The 24640-nt window shown below is 46.9% G+C and overlaps 1 protein-coding gene across 2 annotated transcripts in view; it reads left to right on the forward strand.

Moving 5' to 3' along the window:
- SLIT3 (slit guidance ligand 3) overlaps positions 1-24640 on the forward strand; it is a 593232-nt gene that overhangs the window by 475281 nt on the left and 93311 nt on the right. For both annotated transcript variants that reach the window (XM_047091292.1, XM_047091299.1), the window contains exons 9-12: positions 1256-1397; positions 11471-11542; positions 16351-16422; positions 20042-20113. In XM_047091292.1, coding sequence (XP_046947248.1) covers positions 1256-1397; positions 11471-11542; positions 16351-16422; positions 20042-20113 — 358 coding nt within the window. The remainder of the gene's footprint in view (positions 1-1255; positions 1398-11470; positions 11543-16350; positions 16423-20041; positions 20114-24640) is intronic.

Below are 24640 nucleotides of genomic sequence, written 5' to 3' on the forward strand. Positions count from 1 at the left end.
ACTTTGAGTCTCAATGTCCAAACAAGCATTTGCCCAGGCCCCCTTGGTTCTCTGATGCATCCACTTTGGCTGGACCCTTCTGACTTCCCAGACTCAGCTTCTCCAGTGAACAGGGGCCAAACCAAAGTCAGTGTTTCCCTGCAGACATTTTCAGGTTTCATATTGAATCTCTGTCCAAGGGCTCCCAGTCAGAATCCCATGTCCAGGCAGTGAGAGATCGGCAGAGTTGGTCTGAGCCTGTGGTCCTCCGCTCTGGGGGTGGGCATCTGGAAAGACATCAGGTAATCCCTGCTGGCTAGATCTCGCAGGCGGTGGAGAGGTCCTGAGGAGGCTCTGGGGTCGAGTTTACCTTTGGGACCACAAAATGTCCACATTTGGAAAACAAACCACAGGTCTGAGATTCTTACCTTACTTTGAAGAAGTAGTGATAGCATGAAAACTTTTATGTGTTTAAAACATTTGAATGTACTTCTTGTGACTCTTTGAATCCTGGGTTAGTTTGCTAATATGTATCTTTATCTTTGTATGGTTTTCTAAAGAAGTTCTTTAGATGCCATTTACTTGGGTTTTTACCACTTTGCTTTAAATTCACACAGGTTCTCACCTCAAACAAAATTAAAAGCTGACTCCAAAATACGTAATAACTTATTTGCCTTTTTTCTAATAAGATAGGTTTTATTTGCATGTTCTCTGGACATAAAAGTTGCTTGAAAATGCTTTGGATGATGTCACTGCTGATGACTATAGACACTTTGAGAACATCAATGCCCCAAATAATGAAATTCTGACAGCTTCCCCTACCCCAACTTGGTTTTAGAGTGTGTTCAAAACTCTAGAGAAAAGAATGAAAGCGTGCCTATACCTAGCATCCAATCCCCAAATGAAAGCCAAAAATCGTAGGTGTTCAGACATTGGGCACCCTGAGCAAATAGTCCCAGTGTGCCTTTTTTTGCATTCTGGTGGCATATTTTCATGTGGGACTGACTCTGAGAGCAACCCTTTCTCTGAAAGACGAGGATGATGTGATGACAGAGCCAGTAGAACAATCCAGAAACAGGTCAAGGTCAGAATCTCTCCTCTTGGCTAAATATTTAGCCAGTTGCAGCCATGTCTCCCAGATGAGAGGAGATGTCAGCTGGTGAAAATTTTTCAGGTATTTTGTCAGGTGCTGCTTCCTTGGAAGCTGGTTAAGGGGCGCAAAAGCTCCAGTGGCTCCTGACACTGTCATGATTGACCATGTGTTCTGGACCTCCAGGACCCCACTCAGAACCTCCGTCCTGCAATGCCAACTCCATCTCCTGTCCCTCGGCCTGCACATGCAGCAATAACGTCGTGGACTGTCGAGGGAAGGGCTTGACGGAGATCCCTGCCAACTTGCCAGAGGGCATCGTCGAAATGTAAGTGCCCCATCTGCTACCCTCTGTCCCTGGTGAGTTTATCTCTCTGCCTCAGCCAATCCCTCAGTAATCTGGTGGCGCGTGGGCCTGTTACCGCTAACTATTAAAAAACACTCAGAGATCCCTTTGCTAACTGTCCAGGCTTTCCCAGGTGTGATACCTCAGCTGTCAAGAGCATAGATTCCAGAGCTCAGTCAGCAAACTTCTCAGTGGTCCAAATATGTCCACCATTTATTTCTATAAGTTTTATTGGAACACATCCAGAGCTATTTGCATACGGATTGTCCATGGCTGTCCTCGTAAGGCAGTATTGAGTAGTTGTGACTTAGCCCACCAAGCCTGATATATGTGCTATCTGGCCCTTTACAATAAAAGCTTGCCAGTCCCTTCCCTGGAGTCACCCTGTGATTATATCCTAGCTCTACCATTTACTAGCTGTGTGACTTTGGGCAAAATAATCGCTATTTTTCATCTCTACTTCTCTCATCTATAACAATGTGATAATTACAGTATTGTCAATGGGTCATCGTGGAAACAGAATGAAATACTGCATGGAAGCCCTTAATAGGGTCCTTGGCACGTGGGCAAATGCTCTATGCACTGGTGGTAGTATTGGCAGAAAGTACATGAATGATGAACTCATTTCATAGCTACCATTATCTGAGCAAGAGTGAACTGTTAATCATTTCAAATCAGATCGTTGTCCTCTAGATTAGAACTGTAGGTACAAAGATTGTGTATGTCTGTTTGTGTGCACAGATGTCCATAATACCACTAAAAATTTCTTGACCGTATAGTTCAATCTTGTCCACTCTTGCCTTACACATTAGAAAATGGCCAGTTTCTCATTCTGGGTCAAGTAGAGGGGTCAGTCAACACCAACCTCAAGATCACTCTTTACATGACCACAAATGTTTTCATTTTTTACCTTCACCTTTAGGTGGCTTTATTAAAAACATGCTTAGATAGAATCTTCCTAGTCAAAATATCATTAGATAAAATCCCTTCAAATAAGACACGCGTTTCCCTAGCCCCTCTGCTCATCTGCTCCTCCTCTCCCTCTTCCTCCTCCTCTCCCTCTTACTCCTCCTTTGCATCCTTTCTGTTCCTGATGCGGTCCAATAGATAGCCCATTAACTCTTTCAGCCATTCACACATTCATTCAACAAATGTCTGTTGTTAGCCCCCTATGTTCTAGTCATAGTTCTGTGCTCCAGGAGCATCAGTGAATAAAAGATAAAATTTCTGCCTTTATGGTGCTTGCATTCTGGTGGGGTGCGGGGAGGTAAGAAACAGTAAACAAAGCAATGTAAATTATACGATATGATAGAAGGGGGTAGCTTCTGTGGAGAAAAATAAAGCAAGGAAAAGACTTGAAGTCAGTTAAGGGGAAAAAAAGCAAGCGGATACGTGGAGGAAGAGTGTTGCAGGTAGAGGGCACAGCATGTGCAAAGGCCCAGAGGGAGGAGAGTGCCTGCTATACCAGAAGGCCAGTGTGGCTAGAGTGAAGCAAACATAAGGGGCAGAATTAAGGGATAAAAGTAGACGGGCAACGAAGGGCCAAATCATGGGGGCATTTTAAGGACTCTGGTTTCACCCTGATTGAGATGAGAAGAAACATAGGATTTACAACAGTGGAGGCTTCATTTCTTCTTTCATTGGTTTTGTCAACTTTTCCCTGATTTCCTTTAAAACTGTCTTCCCAGCCCCAGTAGACACAACTCATGCCTCTACCTCTTCCTGTAGGCGGGAGCTCGTCAGCAGAGCCTCCTTTTGGCCTGACAGCCACACCTTCTATAGCCTCCATCCCTCTTCATTCACCCTTCAGTCTTCCTTTCGTCAAGAACCAGCAGTTAATTTGTTCACGTTTTGCTGTTTTCTCTTTGCTCCTCACAGTCTGTTGCTCTAGACTTGAAGATCCCTTCCTTCATGAACTCGCTTCAACCTCATGCCTCTCCTGCTCACCCCCTTGCTTCTCTTCTTCTCCCATTTCCTTTTGTTCCTGGCCTTACTCTCTCCCCTTTCCGTACCATTTCCCCCCCTGTGTTTATCCTCCTCCCCTCATTCATTTTCTCCCTTCTCTCCCCACCCATGGTCTTCCCATGTCACTTCCCAGTGCCATCTTTCTTCACCCAGTCAGCTCTTCTTTCCTTGTTGTAAGAGCCCCTCCACCTTCCCTCTCCATCCATGACAGGGTAGGACACTGACTGTCTCAAACAGATGTGCAAGATGGAATTCCTGCCCACATTCATCTCCTTTCAGATTCCCACTTTTTCTGCCCCACTTCATTCCTTTCTCCCTCCATCTGCCAGGTTTCATCTTCTGTCTTTGGCAGCCATAGATCTTTCCTTGACCAGGTCTCAAACCACAGCATGATGAAAGAGGCCAGTCTAGTAGATAAGCTATAACCATTGACCCGCACCAACCCCCGACTCACCCTCCTCTCCTCCACATCATTATACCTCCAACTTGGGCCTCACAGGCACACAGCTCAGGTGTCTAGGAGAGAGGAATTGCAGATGGAAATTGTACATTGGAGGTGGGACCCATGCAGACCAAGCCATACCTGGACTGTTGGGCTCATACCTGGACATCAAATTTTTAAAGGGACATTAACAAACTAGAATAGTTTGATTCAGTGATTTCTGAAAGGCTGTCTGATTACTGGAATGTTTTTCCCAATGTGAGGTAAAGTGAGAAAAACAAGAACAATGTGATTTTTTTCTGATAAGCAAAAATATTCCATTTAAAGGAGACTTTATTTTAAATTCTTGAACTTCCTTATTCTATTGTTGTTATTAAAAATACCCTTCATCGCTTGTTGGGATGAGCACTGGGTGTTGTATGGAAACCAATTTGACAATAAATTATATTTTTTAAAATGCCCTTCATCTTATAAAATGATGGCCACTAGAGGCAGAATATATATGTTTGGGTGTGCATGCACATGTATGTGCTAAATATGTGCTTAATTAACACGTGTATAAATGTATGTCTCTATATAATATACATTATATATAACACACAGAGCACTTTCACTGGCAAAATAAAAGGTCTATAACCACCTAGCCTGTGAAATCTAAAAGTCTGGGAATGACCAACCTAGCTACAGTGCTTCTAAAAACAGCCACAAACAGCAGCCATCAAGGGTAGACTATGGATTCAGGGAGACCCACATACTAGCTCTGGCCATGCCTTTTGACTCTGGACAAATAACTTTTCTGTGTCTTGTTTTCCTCAACTGAAACATTCACAGGCCAACTGTACCTTCTGAACAGCTCTTGCAAAAGTTAAATGAAATGTATGCTGTCAAATGCTTGGCGTTGTGTCTGACACATAGGATATACTCTGCTGGCCGTGATTGTTATTATTTTACTACTGCTAGTACTTGTGTTGCTATTGTTGCTGCTGCTACTACCATTTTATTAGGCTCCGTGAGAAAGGTTGGAAACCATATCATAGGAGCTGAAGCTACCTGCATTTGGAGATCCTTCCATAGAACTAAGTCAGGACTTTAAGGGTGATGGTTGACAGAAGAGGTTCAAGAACCGGGCTAGCCACTTGCATTATGAATTGAGCCTGGCGGTAGCTCATCATCATGCAAATGTATGCAGACATGGAAATAAGGCCGCCCCTGCTTGTGGAGCTCCCACGGCCCACCAGACAGATTGCCCAGGATTTCTCTTGCTGTGCTCACCTCCTTCTCCTCTGTGATGAAATGAAGCTGAGACATTAAAGCAGACGAAGCAAGACTCTGTGGTTAGGAGGCTACAGGCAGAAGTGACATGTAAGAGAGACCTTTGAGGAAGAAACCTGCTTGTTCCTCAAGGCAACAAAACCCGTGCCTGGGGACTTGTGTGTTGGTCTGAAAGTCTTGAAAGCAGCTGAAACGCAGCCTCTTAGGGAGAGAAGACCAGCAGGTGGGGGAGGTTGAAAGATGAGACAGAGAGTGGAAACTGCAGTACACCCCCCCGGATGAATAGAAGTGTCTGATTTATCATCCCAAAGACATCTGAATGTGACTTTTCCTTTTTCCCATCAAGAATTTTGACTCGTGTCCATGGCCACCCATACAATCCAGACTTCCCCTTTCTCCTTAGGGATGCTTGGCACCATATCAGGTTCTTCAGATCCCATGGGCCATCCTTAGCCAGTGGTGATGCGTTAACACCTTAGGAGGGGTTCTGCACTCCCCAACATTTGGGGGGAGGAAGGACTATCTCTCATGCAAAGCAATCTGGCAAACTCTTTTAGAATGTTTTTCAAAGCCAAGGCAGCTCAGAGGAGTGTCTGCTGGTCTCCCCGCATAGCAGAGCCAATTCCTCTAAAAATAGCTTTCTTCCACAGAACCCACAGTGAGACAGTTCCCTGCAGATTTTCCTCGAAACTGAGCTCCCACCATCACCATTCTTGCTGCTCCCTGTTGATTCTCTGAACCAGCTCCAGCCTCCAGCAGGGATAGATTCTGGGAAGAGCCAGAGGCTCACACCTTCCTCTCTTCTGTGGTCTTCTGTCTTCACCCCTGAGTCCTCAAGCCTCCAGTGGGACCATCTGTGCCTAGAGCCCCATCTTAATCACTGCCCATCTTCTTCCAGTTTGCTCTACTCCCCCACATAGTGCCATCCAGTGTATCTCATGCCCTCTGCGGTAGCACATAGATTCAGGTGATGGAGAAGGGCTGTGTGGATGCACTGAATGTCAAGTCATAAGTGAAAGCATCTGGGGGAGAGGAACGGTAGCCCCACTCTCCACCTAGTCTCACCTCACCCCTGTTGTTTATCTGGGGTGCAGAGACAAATAGTGGTTTATCTGTTTAACAAAAGCAAATATTTTCCCATTACACAGGTCACCAGGGCATGTTAAAAGGAGAGAACTAAAAAACAAACCAAAAAAAAAAAAAAAAAAACAGTCAAAAGAACAAAAGGACTGGAGGGTTCTGGAAGCCGTCAACAATCAGGATTCTTAAATGTTCTGAGAGCACCAGGTTTCTGAGGGATTGCCACGTGGAAGGAGGGAGATGGGGTGGATTGGGGCAGTAGTCTAAAGGGGAAGCCGCTGAAGCACAGAGAATAATGAAGAACAGAGCCTTAGGATAAAGAGTTCAGGGTTTGAGTCTCAGTTTTGCCTCTTACTTTGCGCATCTTTCTTAACATCTCCTGCTTCACTTGGTCCGCCACTGCCCACTGACCCCCCCCCCGACCCTTGCAAAATGGGGCTCATCAGACCTACTAGAGATTTTCCATGAAGATTAAATAACACAATTGCACAGAAAATTAGCACGATGTTTGGAAGGCACTGAATGAAATCCGAAAAGAAAAGCCTATGCATGTGTCGCATGGACAACATGATAGAATGGTTTGGTCTCAAGTTCCCATGTTATTTTTCATTCATTGTTTTCTAAGATGATTAAAAAAACAAATTCTGTGGTGGAGGCATGTGGGCATATGCAATAGTAAGAAGAGCAAATCTGGCTCTCTCTCTGCTTTCTGCAGGCAGTGCCAGGTATTCTGCAGAGTAGGTTAGGAGCGGCTCGTGTCACATATGCCTGCATCCCTCAACTTCGTTGTTACTATATTATTAATAACACTTGCTTTGTAGTTTTGCTGAAGGAATAAAATGAGCCAGTATGCAAAGAGCACAGTGTCTGACATAGAAAAAGCCCTCGATAAATGGTAGATGTTCATCGTTATTGCCACCTCAGCCACACCACTGCCAATATTCCAACCCAGCTCCAGGACGTCTTTATCGGGTGACTTGTAGCCATGCCCTCGCACTAGCCATGCCCCTGCCAGTCTCTCTGGCATCATGTTGACTTATGCATTGCAAGAAATATATTGCGTTCAGTCGCATGTTTGCAAATGACAGATCATTAAGGAAGCACCGAGAAACTAGGGCAAATCAATACAGAGCGCAAACGGCTGAAATCCCCATCAGATGTTCCCATTGTTTTTACTGGTGCCGGAAGATGTTCAGATGTTTGATTTGTATGTTTGTTTTTATGCTAGTTCTATTAAATCAGTTTGCAGCCTGAAGAATGTTTGCCAGACAAAGAAAGACACATGTGCCATTTAAGAGAGACCTAAACAGCTGTTGGCTTCAGACACCTCTCTAAATGTGACAGTTTTTTGCTGATGCTAATGCTTCTTTTTGTTCTTCACACTGAATTCTTGTCACTGGGAGTATGGATCTTTGCATGCTTGTTCCAGGCTATATAAAACCTACCAGGGGCTGTTTGCTACATAGAAAGTTTGTGTGTGCACAGGCACTGTAGTCTTACTCCCTTGACAAAGGGGCCATTTCTCTGAGGATGAGCTGCCGGCAACTAAAAATGGAGATGCCTCAGCTACAAATGGGATTCAACAAAGCTTAGTGACTGCGGGCTCAGGTTTTTGAATTGAATAAACTTGCCTGCATTTCCTTCCAGCTGTAGCTCTTCCTGACTTTGTGAATTTGGACAAGAGACTTAACATCTCTGAGCCTCCATTTTCTCACGTTTAAAGCGGGGATGATAACGATGAATAGGACCTGCCTCACCGTGGTGTAAATATTAAGATAAACAAGCCATGTAAAACTCTTAGGCTATTGCCTGACTTACAAGCACCTGACACCTCATAGCTCTTACTATTGTTATTACCCCTTCCCTTGCCTTTACCTCACATTCGAAGGACACTGACTATTCACAACTGTACCACCCCAGACAAACTCTGATCCCCCCTGGAGTGAGGTTAACCCACATCATGGCATGGCCTTGGCACTCCATAAAGGATCGGGTGTCTAGCCAGGACCCACAGCAGCATAAGAAGCAGAGAGACTGCAGAGACAAATACCATCCCCAGAGTGTACTAGTCTGATGGGTACAGGACGCACAGAGCCGTCCCTGCTGAGATTGAAGTTCTTTGCTCAAAACCACGCCTTTGTACTCTGTTTGCATATTTGTATGTATTCACATCTGTATTGCATCTCCCTCAACTCCTACAGCCTTTTTACAAAATGCCTACGTCTTTTTTTTATTTCCTTATGAAATTTTATTTTAAGTTTATTTTTTATAATTTACATCCAAGTAAGTTAGCATATAGTGCAACAATGATTTCAGGAGCAGAAGCCAATGACTTCATCCCCTACGTAATAACACCCAGTGCTCATCCCAACAAGTGTCCTCCTTAATGCCCCTTGCCCATTTAGCCCATCCCCCACCCACAACCCCCACCCCCAGCAACCCTCATTTTGTTCTCTATATTTTAAGAATCTCTTATGGTTTGTCCCCCTCCCTGTTTTTATATTATTTTTGCTTCCCTTCCCTTATGTCCATCTGTTTTGTATCTTAAATTCCACATATGAGTAAGGTCATACGATACTTGTCTTTCTCTGACTGACTAACTTCACTTAGCATAATCCACTCTAGTTCTGTCCACGGCGTTGCAAATGGCAAGACAAAATACCCACTTACACAGAGGCTGCATGATGTCTCAGAATCAGCATTGGGGTCATAACCTCCTAAACTCTTCTGTGACTTTGGGGAGGCCACTTTAGCCTCTAGGCCTCAATTTCTCTGTTTTCAGAAAGAAAGGCAGTATGTCCGATGTGTAGAAACAGGTGTCAGTTCTGCCTCTTGCTAGCTCTGTCACTCTGGATGGGCTATTTGATCCCTGTAGGTTTTATTTTCCTCATCCACCAAATGAGGCCAACATAGCTTGCCTCATACATGTAAGGATTAAAAGAGATAATAGACATAAATCAACTTGGCCTCATAAATGATCGCTCTTCCTGTTTGTTATGATAGCAATAGAATTTGGTTCTGTGGTGGACCATCTTGGGCTGTCTCTATCCCCAGATGATTAAATTCCTCAAGGACAGGTACCACATACTCCTCATGGATTCATCCCTCCCTTGAATCTTACACCCCTCACTAAAGTGCAGGTTAATTGGTTATGAATTGCACTGACAGCCGGCCGACCGCGCACCCCCGGCTGGCCTGATTTGCCTAGGTTCTTGGCCTGCAGCTGGAAGCAGTGGGTCCTCTTGCAAAAACAGAGGGGGGTTACCATCGTTACAGACAGTGGCTCTCCCCAGAGGCATCATCCAGCCGCAATCCCTTGCCAAAGTGGCAGGTGAATCACAGGATTCCTGGAGAGCATTTTCCACCTGACTGGCAGCCCCAGAGACCCATGGAGCTGTTGCCTGGGCTGAGAGATCCCTGCTGAACTCTGCTCAGCTGGAGAACAAGAATGTCCTTGGAGCTTCCCTGCTGCCTCTGCGGCTGGCTGTATCGGGTAGCCCACAGTCTCTGAGACCTTGTGGCATGCTCTTGTGCCTTACCAAGAACCAGCCAGGCCCCTGTCTGGCCAGCCTGTGCCCATGTGCCCAGCAGAACACGCTCCCCACCCCCTCCAGCAGGCCACAAAGGCTTTCTTAATAGACCGTGGCAGTCTCATTTGTAGACTCTATTCATCTAGCAGCCAAGAATGATCTGTCCTGATGCTCCCTCTCTCCTCCCACCCGCCTTTCCTCTTTCTCTCTCCCCCACCCACCCTTCCTTTGGCCTAGAGAGTGATTTGTCTGTGTTATGGGTAGGCCTGACAAACCATTCCACATTAGCAGCTGAGATGTTGTTTGAAATGGGAAAATTGCTGGCAAACTGCTCCATTAGCGGTTCCAGTAACAAATACTCTCTTCCCCCAATGAAGATGAGATCGCAGAGGCACAAATTAATACGACTGTCTCCCCGACTCTGCAGCGGGGATTACTCTTCAAGATGAATGGGTTCATCCCAGCCAGAAATGTGCAGCCACTGGATGTAGCCTCTGAGGGAGCCACTTCAGCCCGTCTGTTCCTTCTTCTCCCCCCACCCCCCGCCCCCGCGCACACCTTTTTTTGTGTCTTCCCAGCTGAGAGGTTAGGGAACATCCGTGCCAAATGAGAAGGTGATGACAAGACCCGTGCCTTGGAGACAAGGGAGATGGACGAGAAGGAGATGCTCAGTCCTCAGCCGAGGCCTGAGGGCATCACTCATCACCTCTAATAGAGGGCCCTGCCTGCTACTCAGGCCTGTTTCCTACCATACCTGTTCTTGGTAACAGGAAGTCACCTGAGAGGCGAGAGAATAGAGATGCTTACTCACTTCTCTTCAAGAAAGTTCTCGGCCCTGGGCCTGGGGCCTATGACATCTCTTGTCATTCCAGAGTTATAAGAGAGGAAGGTCTTCAGGAAAGTCTATAACATAGTAAAGCCACAGATTCTAGCAGCATCCCAGGGGAGTGGTCCAGTCGGGGCCCCTAGGGTCCTCAGGGTGTCGGAGTCAGTTTGATGAATGGCAGGCTGGGAGCCTAAAGACTTGAAGGCCATTTCTCCAGCATATTAGAACAGCCCATTGAAAAACCCAGAAACAAATAATCAAATGTTATTTATTGTATGTCATATTCCTGAAACTAATATTATATGTCAGTTATACCTTAATTTTTAAAAAAGCCAGGAATGAAGTCAGCCATTGTCATTTCTGCCTGTACAATACCCCAGTGGCAGTGTGGTTGAGTTTTTTTTTTAATTTTTTTTTAACGTTTATTTATTTTTGAGACAGAGACAGAGCATGAACGGGGAAGGGCCAGAAGAGAGGGAGACATAGAATCTGAAACAGGCTCCAGGCTCTGAGCTGTCAGCACAGAGCCCGATGTGGGGCTCCAACTCACGGACCTCGAGATCATGACCTGAGCCGAAGTCAGACGCTTAACCGACTGAGCCACCCAGGCTCCCCAGTGGTTGAATTTTTGACAGAATGGTGACATGCTTCCAGGGCAGATGGGCATTGCTGGCCCATAGGCCACCTCTTTTTCTTCTCTTTATCCCTTTGACTTTTTCAGCATGCCAGTTACTTCCCACAGCTTTTGTGAAGAAGACATCTGCCTTCAAAGACCACTTAGAATAAGCAAGAACCAAAATCCTGCAGAAGTTTGCCCAGTGTCCCGCAACCAGTATCGGGTGCCACATGATGGGAGGGGCCGTCCTGTCCCTCAAGGCCCTCAGCAACCGCCTGTTGACAGGTGGATGGTTAACTGACTCTTCTCTGCTCTGTTTCCCAGACGCCTGGAACAGAACTCCATCAAATCCATCCCTGCTGGAGCCTTCACCCAGTACAAGAAACTGAAGCGAATGTAAGTTTCCCCTGGGGAGGAATGAACCAGATGTTTTCAGTTTGGGGGGTAATATGCCCTATGTAGTAGGCGACCTGCCCAGATGACAGCCCACATCACATTCCTCATGGGGAGCCCAGTGTCAGGCCTGGAATGCTTTCCTGAGATTGCGAGGTAATGTTCAGGAGTGTTGCTTTCAGATGGTGAGGTGTAGCGATGTAGACACCTCAGAGCTGAGGGCCTCTCCAACTAGAGCAAAGTAAAATTATCTAGGTGAGAGGTGCAGCTGCATTGGCCTAAGAAAGCCCATACTACCATGTTTATTGTCCTCTGGCTTTCATGATGTGGACCTGAAGTAGGAACTTCAGTAAAAATGAGATGGCAATGGCCTTGTATCAATCTCCAGCACCCTAACATGTTGGCTGTGGTACATGCCTACAACTGTGCACACATTCACCTAACAAAGAGTGACTGTCCACCACCTGCAAGGAATTGCAGGGTCTGTGGATAGAGCATGCTCTAAAATAAAGTCTGCTCTCATGGAGCTCACACATTTGAGTGGGCGAACACAGAAAAGAAACAAATATCAGAAATTGCTAAGTACTAGAAAGTGAAACAAAGGGCGGGCCCACGAAAGCCTCTCTGTACAGGTGATCCAAATGAAGGGTGGGAATGAGGAGCTCTTGAGAGAGAGCAGCTGAAAGGCCCTGGGGAGCGTGCATGGATGGGTTGCAGAGCAGGGAGGGGGACAGAGGCAGGGCTTGTGTTGGAGAGGTGGGAAGGTAGAGGCCAGATCCTGTGACCCTTTAGACCATGACAAGGACTTTCTGTTCTAAGTGAGATAAGAAGCCTTGGGCCCTTCCTTATTCTCCAACCACATATGACTTGCCTGTGATTATCCCCACCACCCCCATTACCGCTGCATCCGGTATCACTGCTACCACTACATCCTATCAGTCCCTGGTTACGCCAGTGCTGCCATTCCTTCCCTCTCACGGCTCCACTGACAGCATCCTGTACCATGGTCCTCATCCCCGCCATTGTGGTGATGTCATCATCACTGCCTTCCCCAGCCCCATGACTGCCCTGAGCACGACTCTGTGAGTCACGCAGAGCAGGGCACTCCGAGGGGACGCCAGTAGGATTCGGAAATGGCCCAGCCATTGCCAGCTTGGATATTTAGAATCTGGGAGGGAGATTCCTTTCCCTTTTCTGAGCTGAGAAATCATTTCTTACAGTCCAGTAATCAAAATGCTGCTCTTATCCCAGTTACTTACTGTCTCTGGCCTCCCACGGAGGAAAAAGAGAGCACGTAGAAATATGCACAGGCTCGATCTTGTTCCCTTCCACTGAAGGCTGATTCATCGGTTTCCCTTGAGTAGGAGGGCCTACATTGAAGAGGTTAAGTGTCTGCTGACTCCTTTTTATGTTAAAAATAAACATCCCCAAGAAACAGTGGCATTGGTTGGCTTTACCCTCAGATCTTGGGAAGGCAACTTCCCATCTCCCTGGAAATCCAAACCAAACAAGATTTTCTCCTGGTACAATTCCAGAAGTGGAAACCAACCTAATGAGCCAGCCCTGAGCACATACTTTTCCCCTCCCCTTGGCAGCATTCTTGCTGGAGGAGCTGTATAAATATAGGCCTTAATATTTAAAACCTTAGGCCATTAATCTCCTGGTCTCCCTGCTTCCCCAGCTCACTCCATACGCCCCCCCCAATTCATTTTTAAAGCCTAACTTGATTATGCAGCCAGATAGTAATTTCAGTGAAAAATGACAAGTTCAGTCACTGCCCCAACCTATATCTCTTGCATGATTTAAGTTACTGCTCTAATTTTTTGTGAGGTCCAGGTAATTTAGAGCTTGGCTATGTTTTACTGTCCTTTCTTCATCCCATTGGAGTTGCCATGATCTGTGCATTCAAAATTCATAAGACCTTCTCAGTCACGACCTGGGAAGTGAATTTAATTTTTGATCACTTCTGATGTTACTGATATTTATTATGATGCCCCCTTGCCTGCCCCCCCCCAAAGGGATGGCGGTAGGGAAAAGAGACCACTTACAGATTTTTCCAGCTAACAGAACCTCACAAATCAAGATGGAAGTATGACGGCTTGGGAGAAATAGGGCCCCTGGTCAGAATGGATTTTAAAACCCTAAGTGTGAATTCCTCATAGGTGTACATGAACCAGTCTCTCTCTCTCTCTAACAGAGAGAAGTTTCCCCTCAACTATGAATGAACCACACCCTCCTCCTCTTTCTAATAACAACAACAACAACAACAAAAAGCCCCTGGAATGAATGACTTTGTCCCTATTTCTCGTGTCCAGCTTAGTAGAAAAAAATACTTCCAGGTAAAAACTAGTATCAAGGTAGAGCCATTTGAGAGGAGAACAGAGGGCACTAGAGAGAAGCCCTCAGTTGACAGGGTTGGTTAACTGATGGCGCTGACACATGGGGACCAGAGCTGTGTGGTGTGGCCGGAAGGGCATGTTCTTTCGTCTCCATGCTCTGAGGTAGAGTAGAATCCACAGGTGCCAGCACCTCCCCACTTGAGCCTTGCCCGCATGGAATTTGCCACCTTGGCTCCAAAGAGTCTAGAAAGTCCGCTGCCTCTTTTCCATCGAGTTTGTAAGCCCCAGGGGACTGGGGTGGGTCAGAGACCAACCAGGCCATAAAATGCTGTGGCCTAAAGTATGACCCAGGGATCACATGCATGGGAATCACATAGAGATGTGTTACCTATGCAGACTTTTTAGCTCCCTTCCCCAGGCTAGCCAAAGCAGACTCCCTGTGGGTGCACTTTGAAAACCACTGATCTATAGTGACCCAGATGCCTGGAGTCAGCTCAGAGCCACCTGCTATGGACCGGGAGAGGTCAAGCATGGAGACTGGTAGGCGGCAGAAGCCTTTCCCAGCCTGCCTTCTGTCCAGTGCCACTACCTTTTGCATCCATCTTTGTGAAGTGAGGGGAGACCTGAGATGCCAGCCCTCTACCTGAAGAGCCATGTCAAGTCCCCTCTGGCTCTGGGTCCTTGTCCTCAGAGGGTTGCTGTTTCCTTCCTGCAGTATTAAGAACTAAGATGAAGTGACCCTCCAGGAGCAGTTCCCAGCTAAACTATCACTTGTCCAGTTCTACTCCCCATCATCTCCAAAACCACAAGACATCCCTCCTGTGCTGCAGAGAGGAGTGCATCCAAAAGGCTAGCTGTGGACTGAATACCACTTTGCCCTGACAAGGCTAAAGCAGAGGACTTTCCCTCCACCCCACATCCCAGAACTTCCTCTTGCATACTGGGGGGTCTCAGTAGCTTGAAGAGACGTCCCATGATCAGGAAAACAAAATAAAAAACCCAGGCTTGCTCACTAGTCTGATCTGAGCACAGACCCCGCACGCCTGCCTGGAATGCCTTGCTAGGCAGGCAGGCCAAGGGCGAGCAAGATTAGGATAATCCAGGGCATTTGCTTGTTAAGACCCTTCTACAAAAGTGGAGCGCCGAAGAAAAGCCTGGTGTAAACTGACGAGTTTGTGAGCACAATCTGTGGATTTGTAAGAGGCGATCTTGCCAGCTAAAGGGATAAGCTCGACAGCTGTGCCTAAGAAGCCTTAACCTGTGAAATATCTTTCAACTTACCGGCTTCAGAAGCAGGGAGGGAAGAGAGCAGAAGCCTAGGAAAAGTGGTTGCGCAACGCTTTAGAAGGAAGAGAGAGACAGACCGGGGGAGGATGCTTAAGAGGCTGGGGGCTGGGGTGTCTGGCCTCGCTGGAGGCAGTTGCTTAAGGATCTGCTTAGATGTGCTTTCTTCTCCGTATCCCCTTGTCTCCTCCTCATTGACCCTCCAAGACCTCAGCTCTCTCTCTTCTGAACAAAAGCAAAGATCCATTGATTTATTTTGTTAAAGGAAAAGAACTGGAGAGGTACGTTGTCTCTGGAAATTGGAGCATCTCACCTTCCAGTGACAGGAGCCCAGAGGCCGCCCCTGAGCTAATGGCTCAGAACGTCTCCCCCCTCAGAACTGAGGGCCGGGTGCTCACAAGTCACTGGGATGCAGGAAAGAGGACAGCCTCTGGGCTTTGGGGAGGAGCCAGGTCAGGGAGATTCCTCTGCGCCAGCCCGGCCAGCCAGGAGAGCTGCCTTCTATTACACAGCGTCCCTCTCATCCACGTTACCCCAAAGCCCTAGGCATCACTCCCCAGGCTTGTGCCTTTCTGAGGAGCACTCCAGTGACAAATCCACATCTCAGAGGCATCCCGTGAGAATCGCGTGATGTGCTTATGTCACACGACCTGAAGGATGCCCTGAACCAGACAGAGACTTAAGTCCCTGCTCAAAACCTCTTTTCAGGTCAGGAAGGAAAGGTCACTGGGGAGGTGAAATGACTCAGGACTATTTGGGGGAAAAAATAAGCATTGGCTGAGGCATGAGACAAGAAGATGATGCTTGCAAGAACCCTGGCCTGTGTTTGGGTGAGGCAGGCTTCTGCTTCATTTATGCTATAATTGCTTGGTAATGCGACAAGGCCCTAATGTGACTGAGTGCAGTCTTCCCTACAAAGTGAGGGCTCACATGTGCAAAGCCATATGTCAAAGTCAGGGTGCCGTGGGTGGGCGTTCTTTGAAAGCCAAGAAGAGTGAAAACATGTGGTATATTTTATGAAGAGACAGTTGAACTGAATGGTCTTCAAGCCCCTTCTCTTGTACAATGAATACATAAATTGATTAATTCTCACCATTTTCAATATCTGAAATGCTTGACTCACACTTAAGAATGGTCGTATCACACCTTTGAGCTATGTTCTCAGACTCTCCCATTAATGTTTTTTAGAGACATCAGCAAGAATCAGATATCGGACATTGCTCCAGATGCCTTCCAGGGTCTGAAATCACTCACGTCGCTGTAAGTGGGGAACAGAGTCATGAGGGAGTGGCGGTGGGGGGGGGGGGGAATGTGTCCATATTTTTCAGGAGGTGTTTATCAAGGCTTTATGTTCCCTTACACACTTGTGGCAACCTGGTAAAAGAAACAAATATTTCTTCAGGGGAAATTGATCTTAGGGAATATTTCTACAACCCAAATGCATTATTTTTATTGATTAAGTGCCCAGCAGCCTTCCTAGCTATTGGCTTCTAATTCAAATGCATCTTCAGCTCTACCCACACGTCCCCCTCCTGCCCTGCGTGCCTCAGCAGCGCTCTCTAGGGAGATGGAAGGACAGAATGGTAATGTATGTTTATTACCAACGTGCCCATTTCTCCCAACTATGTGACCTTGTCAAGGGAGGAGCTAATTTTCTTCCCCTGATTTTCAGGCTTTTTCTCCAAACCAACCTCATGGCCTTTGTTCTGAGAAAGCACACTTGCCATCCTGTAAGGGCTTCTTTTCTTGGGTTTTGCAACCCTGGGGCAGCCTACTGGATGGAACCACAGCCTCATCCACCAGAGAGTCAGAGACCCACAGGGGCAAGAAGGCATGGGGCTTTGTCCTGTGGCTCACCATGTGGCATGGGTAATGTGACTTGAGCCTACTGTGTATTTTCCTCACAGACAAAACGAGGATAGTGATACCTTTTCTGCCCACCACATATTCAATGGTGACCACAATTACAATAATTGGCAGCACTTATTAAGCACTTACTGTGTGCCAGATACTGTTCTAGGAGTCTTGCAATTTTAATCCTGATAACAACCTAATACACAGACTCTATCCACTTCCTTCTTTTACAGTAGAAGGAATCGGGTGATCTAAGCCCCACATAGACAGGGACTTTTCTCTGTTTGGATCCTGGCTGAATCTCTGGCACCTCAAACAGTACCTGGCACATGATAATTGCACAAAGCTAAAGCGTGTTGAATGAATGCAATTATCTGAAATCCACAACTGGGAGATGCAGGATTGGATCCCAAGCAGTATGACTCCAGGACCCATGCTCTCAATCCCCAATGCTATGCTGCCTCTCGAGATAATATGAAAGAAAAAGTATACAGTAAGATACAAGAAAAGCATCCTCAGTTGATATTATTTATATCATTTGGTGACCTGCCCACTGAGTAAGAGTGAGGACGCTCAGAAGCAAGCTGTCAATGCTTCCTTCTCTCTGTAACCTGTTTGCTTAATTTATGAGTGGGCAGGTAACAAGATCCACATTTGTCCCCACCTGGCCCCATCCCACTGGGAAGGGGCTGAGGACAGGGAAGTGTCTTGATTCAGCTGTTGCCGGCTGCTTGCAGAGTAAATTAGTTTCATTTATCGAACAGAACATCTGGCTGGGATATCAAAGACGGGATTGTATATGAGATTAGTGTCTGTGTATTATGCCGAAGATCACAGAGGAGCAGGGAGAGTGGCTGTGTGCTGCCAGGATCCTGTTCCTGCCCCCACCCTCCTATTCCCCTTATCTAGTTTCCCTCTGCTGGGACTTGGGAACAATCCGAGGACAGTGAGATGCTTCTGGTCCTACAGGAAACAAAATTCAGAATCTGTTTGTCATATGTGAAATGGGATCCCACTAGCCAGTTCCAAAGTACACACTGGGGCATTAAGTGAAGTGCCCCCTGACCTCTAATATATGCATTCATCCTTCCAAGTATGCCTGCTAGGTACTGCATCGTCTTACAGGCATGGAGAATGTGGCAGTGAACTGGACGGACAAGACCCTCAGTCTCATGGAGCTTGGAACACAAACATACCCAATCCAGACTCACCAGGGGCCAAGCTAAAGGGCAGGAAAGCCTTGCCCGTACTCATTCATTTATTCTTTCAACAAATACTGTGCTGAACCCTGTTTAGCTCTCAGCTCTAGGGACCCTGCCATGAGCAAGCCACATAATATCGCCACATGCATGGAGCCTACGTTCAAGTGAGCTGAGAGGTAGGGGCACAGAAAATGTTTAAAATAAAGAAATACCTGAGTAGTAGAACATGACATAATGAAAAGTAATGAGGAAATAAAAATAAAGTGACAGGTGGTGAAAAACATTAAAATATTCTGGAGAAACTTCCCAAGGATGAGATGTTTGCGCTCAGATATGAAAGGTGTGAAGAAGGCAGTCAAGGAAAGATTTTGGTGGGTCTACACCCAGATTGCTCCACAGTAGACCCACAGCCCTCTTCAGTCTGCCGGAGGGTGGTTTGGACCCACGAGGTTAGAGCTGTCCCATAGGGAGGTCTGATGGGTCATGTGAGGGTCCCCTGCCCCAGTCCCGGGCCCCTCCGCCCCACCAGCTACTGCTGCACCACAATTTCTGACATCAGCCAAGACAAGCAGACAGGGACACTACTACATTTGGCACAGTGAGCAGGGGGACATTCATATGAATTACAAATTGAGCCTGAGCCATCATGCTGACTTTTATTTGCTCATTAATTTGTTGAAACATTAATGAAACCCACCCGCAGGCTGAGTGAGACACTCACGCTTTTTCCTGGTGGTGTCTGGAAAATAGGGGGTTTGGTTTAGCATTCCCATTTCCTGTTTCCCCACACTAATATTTTGTCTCCTCAAAGACATATAACAGCCTGAATTTGCGGTCTGAGCGGGAATTGGATATTGCATTCATTCAGGATACTTCAGAGCCCAAGAGGGAATTGAAGGGGGGGGGGGGAAACCAACCCTCCCTAATGAGTTCTCTCCATCTCAAAGGAGGCTGGGCCCAGGAGAAGCAGTCTGTGCCGTGGATGAGAGCAGAGAGCGGCCAGCAGTGTCTTTATCACCTACATGGATGGCCAACAGGACCCCCTGGGCGCTGGGCTGGAGAAGCAGACAGTAGAATTCTTCCCCAAGCGCTCCCAAGTCACCAAAGCCCAGCCCACCAATAGGAGGCCCAGTATGAGGGACCTGTACACCTACTAGAGAGGAGAGTAAAATAATTCAGAGTTTCTTGGTTCCTAGAGCTCAAAGACTAGGCAAAGGGGCTGGAGTGTGGGGGCCATCGCTCTGAGGTAACAATTCCTTGCTCTCCAGTTTTTCCTGTGAGCCAGTCTTTGACTCTGCGGTCCCTGTGCCATCTGGATAGGACCCCCAAAACTCAAAGCCCTGCCTAGAGGGATGATTAAAGAACTCAGCTCAGGAATTCCTAGGATACAACGGGATATTAAAAGGAAACGTTCTGTAGGCTGGGCTCAGCCTGATCAATATCCATTGAAGACAAGAAGACACAGGGCCGGCCAGCTTCCTACACATCTTATTTATTGCCGAGGTGTGAGTCATATTAGCAGCTCAGGGAGACACTACAAGGGGACCGCTGCGCCCTATTGTGGATTATTTATTAAGCTGGGCTGCCCAGTAATGAAACAGGATGGAGCTGATTTCTCCTTGCCTCCCAGACAGCCTGTCTCTGCAGCCCCTGTGGCACTTGCCTGCTGTCTCACTGGTAAGGAGGAAGGGTAAGGCTGGCCAGGGAAGGAGATGCTCTGAGAAGCCCCACCCACCTACAGGAGTTGGCAGAGGCGATGGCCTCTCACTTGAGTGGGCTTCAGTGGCCTCACATCACAGAGACTGCTGTCTTCTCTTTTCTAGGGTGCTGTATGGAAACAAGATCACCGAGATTGCCAAGGGACTGTTTGATGGGCTGGTATCCCTACAGCTGCTGTGAGTAGGCATATTGTCACTATGTATGTCTCTAGGAATGTCTACTGGCTCTTCACCTGCAGACTTTGAGCCGTGCTCAGTACAGTTCTTTTGACTTTACACACACCAAAAGGGGGGAGGGGATTCTGAGCTGTCCACCCCACACTTCCACCACCTCTTTTTGATGGAAGGACAGCCAGGGAGTTGGCAGAGGGAGACCAAGGTCAATGTGAACAAACCTACATGATACATTACAGCTCAGGAACCTGGACGGGGCATGAGTCACTAACCATAGGTCTGGAGGCTAGAAATTAAGGCTGAATGGAATCCTACAAGGGGAAGCATCTTGCAGGAGCATGCTAGGAATTTAGGGAACTAAAACATTCACACCTTATTCCGATAAAGCTGAAACAGCTGCTGATACACATGTGACCTTGAAGAAGGGTTGGGGGTGGGATGGTGAAATAATTATAGAAGAACATAATCAGTCACCAATATGACTCTATCTGGGTAAGATATAGCTGAGGGGGTAAGAGTTTATTTAACTATTTATTAAAATTTTTGTTAATGTTTATTCAATTTTTGAAAGACAGGTAGAGACAGAGCACAAGCAGGGGTGGGGCAGAGAGAGAGGGGGACACAGAATCCGAAGCAGGCTCCAGGCCCTAAGCTGTCAGCACAGAGCCTGACGCAGGGCTCAAACTCACGAACCACGAGATCATGACCTGAGCCGAAGTTGGATGCTCAACCGACTGAGCCACCCAGGCACCCCAGAGTTTATTTAATTTAAAGGAAGACTTGTTGCCTCAAATTTTAAGCTCTAGGATTATTTATTTGCATTTATTTCATTCTGGTCATTTGAGCTTTAAATGTTTGAAGAAGATAATTGAACTCTGATGTGGAAAGGCAAGGAAAGGAATTTAACTTGTCATATATTTTAAGATTCTATGATGGGGGAGAGTTATCTGTAGTTTGTGATTAGGTAGCCGTGGGGTCTACGCGCATGTGCCATGGGCATGGGAGTACATGTGCGCACATACACATCCTGCTCGGTGACCATCACAATTCCTAGGAGTATGAGGAATTGATCTTGAGTATCCTGGAAACACTGGAGAATGCCAGGTCTCAGAGAGGTAAACGCCTTGCCCTCAATCACACAGCAAAATAGGTGTGGAAACTGGAGAAGAGTTTACATGGCCCTGTGCCTCAGAAGGCTCTCAGCCTTCGAATAGAGGTGTATATCTGAGTAAAGATGAGTGAGTGAGCGTGTGTGTCTTTGTAAAACTGGGGGAGGGGAAGGAAAAAAAAAAAAAAGAGGTTAGAGTGGGAGAGAGCCAAAGCATAAGAGACTGTTAAAAACTGAGAACAAACTGAGGGTTGATGGGGGGTGGGAGGGAGGGGAGGGTGGGTGATGGGTATTGAGGAGGGCATCTTTTGGGATGAGCACTGGGTGTTGTATGGAAACCAATTTGTCAATAAATTTCATATATATATATATAAAAAAAAAAAAAAAAAACTATCTCCCAAGTCACAGGCAGTGAGGAAGGGGCCCAGGGCCTCCCGACTTCCTGTGTTCAGTTAAACAAAGCTGCAGCAGGAATTTGCAGACCAGGTAGGCAAGCTGGGTCTCCGGGTGGGTGGGAGGCCAGGCACAAAAATAGAGAGAGGAAGGCCCGGTGACTCCCAGAGACTCTTCAAGAAAGAGGAAATGAGATTTGTCCTCAGCCTTTACCTTCTCACATCTTAACTCCCTCCCTTCCCGTGTCCTGTAAGACTCAGGCCTGGACGGTTCTCCTAAGACAATGCAGTCATGTAAATCATGCCCAGCTAGTTTCCAGGCAGCATGTCCATCTACAAGCAGCAGTCAGGTTTGTTTCAATGAAGCTGAGAGCAAGAGAAAGAAGATTCTTTTGTGTCTTTTCTTCTCTGTATCTCCTCTCACCTCCGTCTCCACGTCTGTCTCACTCTGTGAATCTCTTTGTGGGCATCTTTGAGTTCAGAGGTCCCAGCCCTTGGGTGAGCCTTTAAAGCTATTTGTTACAGTGACCCACCAGGGCTCTGCAGGGAGCTGGGTGTTTCACAGATGGTATTCTTTGCTTGTAGCAAAGAAACTGTAAATCGTAACCACCTCCATAAGGCTAGTTAACTGTAGCTATTAATCCCTTGAAAGAAGAGTAACAGTAGCATTGGCGTTGAGGTAGATTTGGGGGTGGTTGTGTTGTACTGGGCTGGGGTGAGTATCCTTTTACAATCTGCGTGTCTAGTGTAGACAGAAAAATGTCATTGCATGCATTAAGGAGAAATCTAGCATGCATCAAAGTGCCTAGCAGAGCGCATGGCATGTTGCAAAGATTCAATAAATGCATGGGTTTGGGGGGAGTTTATTTCTGGGGGGGTTGCATATTTTTTAAAAAAGGAAATGTCTCCCAGCTTGGAGCAGACAGCAGTGACGATATTAATAGAACTCACAGGATTTGCATGGGCCAGGAACTCTAGTTTAATCTCACCAAAATTTTGAGCAGATGGAATGGAATAGCTGGGAGTAAACTAGGAGTAAAGACAAAGCATCCCTGCCTTGCGCGTGACCAGGAGTTGACACAACTCAGGCAAGCTTGCTCTCCAGAAAGAAGCAGCAACTGCAGCCGTCATTGGGCTTTGACCTGCCGCTGAGCTGTTGGAAAGCAGGTCCTGATTAGATCTAATTTAGCGTCCAGCCCGCTGTAGATTGGATTTCTCCTTGTTAGACTGGAGACACTCTGATAAGAAGGCTCTGATTAGAATACCCTGGTAGTCTGGGTAATTTCCTCTCCTTTGACTCCAAGGCTTTTTGTAAGAGGTTCGTGTTTATTTCTCTCTCCCTGTTTCTCAAATTATTGGTGCATCACAAAGCCAAGCTGTCTCTGCCACGTGAAGCGATCTCGGCTATTTCCTCTCTGGCACAACTCACGGTGTTGTCGGTAGTAAAGGGGGTACATTGTAGTTGTCCTGCCTGCGCCCCCTTGTCCCATTGTTCCACATTTTCCAGCCATCCTGCCAGATTTTCCCAGGCCCTGCATGTACTCAGTCCTCCTGGGTCCCGTTCTTGAGACGCTTATTGCAGCAGATGGTCAACACTGAGAATAGAATATCTCAGGCTTCAGAGTTTCTTGGAGGCCACCAAAAATGGGCTACATGGAAACACTTCAAAGTCCTGGGAATGATCCCCTAAACCCGATGCCCTGTCCTCTGGGTGTCAGCCTCCAAAGAGTCACCTCCTTTTGTTTAAGTTCCAGAATTTTAGAGGTCAAAGGAACATCAGGGCTCCAAGCACAGTCTCCTACCCAGCTAGTGCAGAACCCCCTCCCACGCCCTCTGTGACAAATTTTTCTATCTGTTCTTGCTGATGGTGTCTGTGATAAGTCATCATTGTGTACTTAGAAAGTTAGGTAGTTCTTTCTTATACTAAAGCTCAGTAATCGCTTCTGGGGAAACTCAGAAAAGGCTATTCTCAAAATCTTCAAAGGTTTCAAAATAACTAGTATCTCTCCCTGTAATTAATCCTAAACAGGTTCCGTTCCTGCAGACATTGATGGTATAAACACACATTCATTGGTCATTAGTAACAGTCCTTATTTATCTTTGGGGGTGTGCGTGGTGGTCTGTATGCCCATCCCTCCTTAAAACAGAGTGCTGGGAAGCGAGTCCCACACCCATTTGGACACGAAGTATGTTAGACATTCCCTGCTAATGTGCTGAGAACTGAAATATCCCATGTGAAAATGTCTCAGAATGTAAGGTTAGGACAAGATATGTCACATGCTCCCAGGTCCAGGGATGGGAGCAGCTGGATTACCAGAGAACTGACCCTTCTCCTGGCTGTGCCCATCCCTTTCCTCACCAGAAACTTTAGCTCAGAGGTCGACCTCTCCCAAAACAAGAAAAGCCGTCAGTGCGTCTCTAGAGCCATCACTTTCCCCTCTGACGGGCAGCTGCAAGGTGTGCTGTCCCAGCTCCCCCAGGAAATAAAGAGCATTCATTTAGTGCTCTTTGATTGCATGGCAGATGCGTAGGAAAGTGGCCCGAGTAGGGCAGGTGGTCCTTTGAGGTAGAAGCTTTCACGTAAATGCTGGGCACAGTCAATGTTAAGCCTGCTCCAGGAGGTCTGAACCCAAACCAGACTGCCTTTGGGCTGGAATAAGTTAAGACAACCCAGGCACCTGTTGTTTGATTTTCTTGGAAGGCAGACAAGACCCTTTGAGAATCTTGGAGTCTGCCAAGCAACATGCCAATTACAGGGCAGTGAGCGAAACTCCACCCCCGTAGCTCACTTTTCCTCACCAGCTGTTTCGCGAGTATTACTACTGCTGCTAATTACTTAATATGCTCCAGAACCCGTGCCAAAGCAATGTTATGTGCTTGTATGCTTCTCTGGTCTACGCAACAGTGCTAAGAGGAAGGTATTGTGAAAAGGCCCATTTTACAGATGGGGAAACTGAGGCATCGAAAGGTTAAGTAACATGGCCATTGTCTTTCAGCGTGTAAGTGATGGAGCATTGGCATCCAGGCAGG

This window comes from Lynx rufus, unplaced genomic scaffold (assembly GCF_022079265.1).
Source record: "Lynx rufus isolate CCGP_SWC_20201006 ecotype Redwood Valley unplaced genomic scaffold, mLynRuf1.p SCAF_1, whole genome shotgun sequence".
Classification (NCBI taxonomy): Eukaryota; Metazoa; Chordata; class Mammalia; order Carnivora; family Felidae; genus Lynx; species Lynx rufus.